At 31.2% G+C, this 8,418-nt stretch overlaps 1 protein-coding gene across 1 annotated transcript; it reads left to right on the top strand.

Annotated features, from left to right (window-relative positions):
* On the top strand, positions 2,376-4,264 carry LOC107621573 (28S ribosomal protein S33, mitochondrial; the record flags this gene model as incomplete). Its single annotated transcript, XM_016323605.2, is given in 2 exon segments — positions 2,376-2,605; positions 3,859-4,264. Coding segments are annotated over 2 exon segments (321 nt in total), but the record flags the coding sequence as incomplete, so codon positions are not given.

Raw genomic sequence — 8,418 nt, 5'->3', positions numbered from 1 at the left:
CATTGTCTTCCTGTTTCTCTCGTCCAATCATCTTCTAAGTATCCTTTCTTCTTATTTTAATGTATTGTGAGACTATTTATATCTTATGTGTTATTATAAATAATTTAAATTTGTCTTTATGTTTAATTATATCTATAAAGTATTTAATCATATTTAAAATTTTATTAATTAGTTCAATTTAATTTATTTATTTTTATGTTTTAGATTTTTCTAAAAAAAAAACTATAAAGCAATTAGGTTCTGAGACGAAATGGGACAAAACAAGTAAAGGGCAGGTATATACTTGCGAATTTGAGTATGGGTCAAAAATTAAAATACCCGTGAATATTGGAGCGGATAATAAAACAATGGATCAAAACAGGTATAAATATTTAAATACCTGTGCCGTCTTATTCTACTCTATTGNNTTTAATGTCAATTTTATTATAAATTTTTTATGTGAAACTATAATTTAGTATTGAATTATTATCACATAATTAGATAATTTGACTTTGGACCATAATTATAAATACTAGTCATACCGGTCAGATTGAAAAATCGGTGAATCGGCCTTAGGATTGGTCTTGACAAAGTATAGGTTCGGATAAGGATAAGAATCGGTGAGAATTAGTTTGACTCGTTCGGTTTTAATAAAATCGGTGAACCGACAGATTTTAAATATTCGGACCGGTTCAATATTAAAAAAAAAAAACTAACCCACTGTCCCAATAGGGCTGGAAGTGAGTCGAGCTGAGTCGAGCTAGACCAAGCTCAAGCTCGACTCACGAAAATTGAGTTTGGCTCACGGCTCAACTCACTAACAATCGAGCCTATTTCTTAAGCTCAACCTTGCTCACCGAAAGCTCATAAGCCGGTTCGAGCTCACGAACTGGTTTAAATAATAGGAACATAATCTATAATTCTATATTAATAAATTATAACTTATATATATTAAAAATATTAATTTTATATATTGTGTATTCAAGCTCGACTCATTTAATTTATGAGCTCAATTTTAGCTTTAAACTCGGCTCATCAGCTCACGAGCTCAGCTTATCGAGCTATTAACGAGTCGATCTCGAGCTGATTCATGAGCTGTCTTGACTCACTTCTAGTCCTAGTCCCCAACTCTAACCCAGTATCCCCCAACCCACTCTCTCATTCTCTCCCTCTGAAATAGATGTGCAAGGGGCATATAGCGGCTCAACCTTCTCAATTCCCACTCTCACAGCGCCGCTATCGCTGACACCGCATGTCGCTGGCTCCTCTGCGCCTTCACTGTTGTCGCATCGTCTGTACCTCCGTCCACGTCGCGTCGTGTGCCTCTCTTGTCGTCGTCAGTTTGCGCCTTCCTCTTCGTCTCCCGTGTGCGTCTCTCGTCGTCATCAGTCTGTGCCTTCCTCTTCGTCTCTCGTGTGCGTCTCTCATCGTCGTCAGTCTCCGCACGATCCTCCTCTCTGTTTTGCCGTGCTTGTTCTCCCTCTTCTCTTCCTTTACAGGTAAACTTTTTAATTTTTTCTTAATTATTCAATTACTGGATTATAATATGTTTAACTGATTAATACTAATTAATTGATTAACTGATGTTGATTAACTGATTCAATTGATTCTTGATTGTTGTTGATGATAATGTGTTGATTCTTAACAGATTATTCAAATTTTGTTGATACATTGCAATATATGTAGGTTTAGTAGTTGATTGATTTTTTTTCCTCTAATTAGTGGTGTTTAGGATTGATTTGTTGCTATTTTTATATTATTACCGTGAATTGAGATGCTGGTTTTATATTGTTAGTATTGTTTTTATATTGTTTTAGAAATTTATAATGTTGGACAGTGGATAAGTTATTGAACCGAATCAACTGGTTTAACTTGGGGTTCACTTGTTAAATTAGTGATCCAATAATTTAGTCTGTTTTATTATTGGTTCGATTCTGACAACTATATTTTAGATGGTATAAATGTAAAATTTAATAAATTATAATAAAAATTTGTTTGAATTGAATTTTTTAAGTGAAAAAAGTACTTTTTTAATAAAATATTTTTATTCAATTTAAAGTCTATTTGAATGTGTTTTAAAAAAATATTTTTTTTAAAAAAAAATATGTTTTTAAAAAACTAATCCAAACTTATCCTAAAACAATTGTTAAAAATAAGTTTGACTTATTTGAAGGTCATGATTTTTTTTTTTTTTCGTTTTGGACAGACTCTAAAAAAGCAAAACTATTTTTAATTGGGCCGAAATCCAAGGTCCTTATGGACATCTCACTAGCATCACCCTTGCATTGTTTGTAAATTTAACTCTGTTGGGGAGCAAACTGAAATTAACGCATAGTTATTTCATCAGCCACGGTGCTTTCGCCCCCATATTTTTTTCTATTCTTCTCTCTCTCATGGCTGGTAGTGGTGGTGGTGGTGGTGGTTTGAAGCTGTTAGTAGGGTCAGCCATCAAGCAAGGAGTCACGGAAGCTCGGGCCCGAATCTTTGGCCACCAGCTGAACCCAACGGGCCAGAAATCGGCCCACAAGATTCTCCGTCAAAAGCTCTTCGGCGAGAAGGTAGCGCAATGGTACCCTTACGACATCAAAAAGGATGACCCTCTGGTCATGGCTCGTCAAGAACAAGAGTAAGTACCTTCTCTCTCCCTCATTACTTTCGCTCACACTCTGTTCCACACTTTAGTTCAATTTTCACAATGCCCACTATGTGTTTGTGATTTTGTCTCTGAAAGTTTTCGTTCTATTTTTTTGTTTTTGGGGTTTGATGTGATTTTTCAGCATGTGTGAATTAATGCGGTGTTCTTATTTTTATCAATGAAATAAATGGTGTTATAAAGTTTTTTGTTTTTGACTTATTAAAAAAATAAATTATTAGATGGGGCTATAGTTTTTGAATGGTTCATGTAATCAAAGTATTATAAAAGGTCATTACATGAGTTATTAGTTGGTTAATATTAACGAGTTTTCAACAATGACTTACTTATAGATTTTGATATTCTTTAGTCTAACCAGGTGTACATTTTGTAGCTGCTACTTAACTTCATGTATCTATATCAGTCAATATTAGATGGATCAACTATTTCTGTACCTTGATCTGTTTGGTTGAGGTTATTTAAGTATGGTGAATGAGCTCCATTAATTTTGGATGTTGAGTGCAATGATGTGTAGTGTGGACAACAATTTCTGTATAATTTTTACACTACCTTAACTGCTTAACATTAAAAGTGAAAATTGATACTGTGAATAAATGAATAAATTTGATGTCACCATTTGATTGTTTGAGATTTTAATTCCCAAGGGAAAAATGTTATCTTCTTCCTTTGTCACATTTTTCAGATATTTGTGTTATCCCAATTAGACTATATATATCTGAGCTTCTTGTTTAAATAGAAATGACAGATGGCTAAACAATGCATCTCTTATTTAGTTTAAGCTTTTTTACAAGTTAATGAAGTTAGAAATGATCTTCTATCAATGATGGTATTTTTTTCTATTAACTTAGCTAAAAGTGCTCTACTTTTTCCTCAATATGCAAACTTATTTGATAGTTTAATCTAGCAAGGTTTGTGGCCTCCGTTGTGAAGTTGGCTGTGTTGTTTTGCACCAAAGTGCACTATTGTGATGCAAATTTATGAATGTCTAGGATTTAAGCATCTGCAATTTTTAAAGGATGCCCTTTAATCCTTGAATGTTACAATCAAAATCATTTATTATTCTTTTTTCTCTTTTATCCGTTATATCATGTTTTGGTATATCCTTGGACCAGATCAATGACATTGATTCAAAGATGGACCTTAAAGTGGGAGTGATAGATAAAAAGAACAAAATTATTTGCACTCATTCTAGGAATTTGATGATTATGTTATCTCGTTCTTTCTAGGCGTTTATCAAAACTTGAAATGTTGAAGCGACGTGGCAAAGGACCACCAAAGAAGGGCCAAGGCAGGCGTGCAGCCAAACGCAACAAATAAACTGCAGTTTACTTGTGGCTGGAATCATCACACACCGTTTACTGTTTCGGGTTAGACAACTACCTTTTGATGTATAAACTTTTAATTTGATTTCTTAAATTATAGAACTTGTCTTGCCTTTGTCCTCAATGTGAAATCTCTATAGAAAGTGGAAGACGTTAACCTAATAATCATTGCATATTTGTCCTTGTGCTAATTAACTATCCACATCTTGATTCAGTTTATCTTGGATGTTGGCTTTGAATGCAATCACGATGTATAAGCTACCTTATGTTACTCTCTTCTTTTTTCATACGGTGGATCACATAATTTATAAACTACAATTCGTACTGAATTTATAGTTCAAAAAGCGAGTGATGCAAAATTTCCAATGCAATATTGTGAAATACTTCCAAAGTGGCTGCAATGAACTAGTGGGTCGATGCTAACCTCTTTTCAATTAGGCCTATTATGGGTTCCTTGGATTTAGTGCTCTGCTATGTATGAATTGGATGTTTATTTGTCTTTGAAATCTTTGTTTAAGGAAATTCAATATTTCATGGGGAAAAAGTTGTATAAAATGGTTTCAATTCAACTCATACAACTCAATTCAATCCAATCCATCTTAAGAGCCGGCTCATTTAAGCTGGTAAAGAGGTTGGTCCGACGAATTTGATCTATTTTGACGGCCCAAACGTTAAGTAATGAACTAATGATGCATATCCCTATGAAAAGCTTAACATTGTCGTAATTTTTATTTCCAAAGTACCAGTTGAGCTTGGGGGCTCACATTCCTTTATTTTCAACTAAATTATATAACTCCTCTTATAATCAAAGCTCAACCTGACTCTTTCAAAATTTGTCATGTCAAAGGTTGGAGACTATGACCCAATTATTATAACTCGATCATAATCGATTACTGACTCAAAAGCAACGGTCATATTTTCGTTATAATTTGAAAATGGGTAAATATTTTATTCCCATTATAATTATTTATAACTCGATGGTCGAAGATTTGAAAAAATAAACAATTAGATGTCCACCAATAAATTGAAACTCCAAGAAGTTAAGGGCATATTATAAATCATAAATATTCTGCGAAGTTATTATTTTATTTTAACTGACTTGAGTGTTAGTGTTTTTTACTTATTTACAAGAATAAATGGTCAAATTAGTTTTTGAAAGATTATTTATTTTTTAAATTAGTCTCCAAAATTTTTTTTTAATCAAATTCGTTTTTCGAAAATTTTAAGTTAGTCATTTTAGTTCTTATGTTATTTCTGTTACTAACGGTGTCAAAGTTTATTGATGTGACATGTTAAGTGACATCACAATACACACTTAATAGTCTTAATTGGCGGCTAACATAGTAAATTTATGAAATTAGGTCATATAAACTCTAAATTGAGGAATTTCAATGCCTTAAGTTCTCTCCTCAATTAGGTTTTGATTTGATATAATTTCATAAACTTATCGTGTTAACAGTCAATTAAGACTCCTATATGTGTGTTGTAATATTATTTAATGTGCCATATAAACAAATTTTGACATCGAATAAAAGAAATGATAGAAGGACTAATGCGATTAATTTAAAATCTTTGAAGGACGAATTTGATTAAAAAAAATTTTGAGAACCAATTTGAAAAACAAACAATCTTTCAAGATAAATTTAAACATTTACCCTTATTTACAAGTAGTCACCCCTATTTTTTTATACCAAAATACACCTCATCTGTTACTATGCGTGTAAAAAGTAAGTGATATCAATAGACATAACCTACTTGTTTTATATTGTTCTAATAATAATAATAATAATAATAATAACAATAATAATAATAATGATAATGCACAACAATGTACAGAGATGTTGATCCATATTGGAAGCATATTAATTGGAACTTGGCTGCTGAAGACAGAAATAGAGAATTAGTTGTTGGAAGAAATCATGGTGCTGACCAAGTGAAAAAGACATGGCATTGTTGTCTGGTTTTCTATGCGGATCATATACGTGTTCTTGAAGTAGAAACCCAACAACATTAAAACCACACTGACACCAACTCATCTTTGTATATCAATAGTGTTTGTAGATCAGCATTCACTAATATTGATAGGACCACCATTTTAAATTTTAACACCCTGTACCTAGGTAGGTATGTTGCTTACAATTATTAAAAATATTTTGAATATTAAATAGGGCCACAAAATTCATTCGAGGGTAAAATAACTCATTTCAATGAAGAGATTATGTTCTCAGCTCGTGTAATTAAAGGTGATATGGCCGTTATAAGTCGGTTATAAAAAACTCGGCATATACGTTATAGGTCGGCTATTAAAATCATAACGGCAAATTAAAACATTATGATTTTCACAAGTTACCACTATAATTCAGTAAAAGACAACTTCGAATCACGAACTTTCCATATAAGAGAAAGAGAGGAATTCATTTTAAGGTAAGTTGAATATCAATTTAGAATAAGTTTATAAAATACTGACTTAACCATCGGAGTGTCTTTTGCAAGTATCTCTCCCTATTTTTATTCATTCTGCATCTAGGTGTATCTCTTTTGTATAAGAAGCTCGGAGCGGAGATAAAGAAGTTCGAAGTAAAAAGTTAAAAGATGAGTTATACCTCAATCATCAAGCAAGAACAAAAGGGTATATTGTTCTTTTATGAAATGTTAATAAATCTAATTAATATTAGTCAAATTCTTAATAATAAAATATTTTGATTATTTATATAAAAAAACAAATAAACATAAATTAACGGGTACTCTTCATATATCAATATCATTCTCTAGTATCAAGTATAATAAGGGAAGACCGTGAAATCTTCAACATATATAATACGCACACAAGACACTAACGCAATACATAGATAACCTATTAATATTAATGATCATATCATGGATCACTAGAAAATATGAAATTAAATTTCGACATTGATAAATTAAACATATAGAAAGTGGTAGAATATTGTATAACGAATCTTGTGTGTGACTATTTTCGATATGAACAAGCAGAAGACTTTTACCAGAAATTAAATAACATAATGGAATTCAGTTACTTAACAAACATATAATTATAAATGCATAATAGTACTAGTACTAGTCATGATGAGAGACTAAACAAAAGGCTAAAAGCTACATGGGATTCGTAATTGATACTATCATCATTACCGTAGGCCATGGTCGGAAATAAAATAAACAAAGTGCTCCAATTATACATGTTGCCTAGTGTTACTTTTACATCTAAGTTGGAAATTAAATATGGATAATGTAGGGATAAAGGAAAACTCACGCCTACCCAAAGTTTTCATTTGAAGCCTCCTCCTCCACTGTAATGCATTCATAATTAATAAATTAATTACTTATTTATAATAATTGTGTGCGTAATCTGTGACTGAGAGTCACCTAGTGATATCAAGTTTTCAACACATATATACCAAGGTGGGTCCACAAGACCACACTAACACAGATGAGTAATTGGGACCACTCAGAGGGGTAACAAAGTCGCCACCAGCAGTTTGGGTTGGTGGTTATACTCAGTTATACTATACATGTTCAACTTAATAATTCCAATCTAACTATTCTCAAGTTGGCCAAGGTAAACTCACTATTAAGAAGATCATTTTTAATGGTTATTTATTATATTTTTAATGATAATAAATATAATTACTAATATATTTATAAATATATAATTGTCATTCTTTTGTTTTTAAGGTAGTAGATTATATTTTATTAATTATTGAAAAATAAAATACAAAGATGTCCAAAAGCAGGACATCATAATAAAAAATAGGATTTTTTAAAACAATGTGTTGAACACATCCAATGGTGCATGGTTGAAAAACAAAGAAAAATCTTACAAAAAAATAATAATAAGTCAAATTGAATAAAACTAGAATAATTTATCTCATGGAGATGACGATCTAAACTGAAAATTTTTTGGATTTCATAGAACAACTTGACAGAGCTTGCAGACGACATTGAAGTAGATAATAACAAATAATAATGACAAATATATAATTGACGCAAAAATATAAATTAAATAAGATATATAATGACCATTATATTATGGGCAAGTTACATAATTAAAATGAATGGGTTTGGAATTTATCCAATTGCAATTTTCTTATAAAGAAGACATGTTTGCAACTTTTTTTACTTTATGTAAACTATTACTGTCTATAGTGGTTTTAACTTGAACATAATCCGTTACAGGTTAGCTGGATTAAGTAGGAAAAAGTATTGAGTAGAAACTGCTAGAGGCTGTGTAGCGGTTTATGAAGAAACATTGGTATGCATAATCTACGAAAGTTCTAACGATAGTTTATGTTTAGCTGGTTTGTTTATATATACAAGTGCAAGATAATTGAAAAGAAGTAGAGATATTTAAAGATCTAATTAATGGAATATAAATTAAAATACTATCTTTGACAATTTAAAATAAAAAGAAAATTTATTAAATAGATAAGAAATGTATTAGAAGCA

This window comes from Arachis ipaensis, chromosome B10, assembly GCF_000816755.2.
Source record: "Arachis ipaensis cultivar K30076 chromosome B10, Araip1.1, whole genome shotgun sequence".
Lineage (NCBI taxonomy): Eukaryota > Viridiplantae > Streptophyta > Magnoliopsida > Fabales > Fabaceae > Arachis > Arachis ipaensis.
The sequence above is the reverse complement of the archived record's forward strand: the minus strand, read 5'-3'. Positions and strand labels throughout refer to the sequence as shown.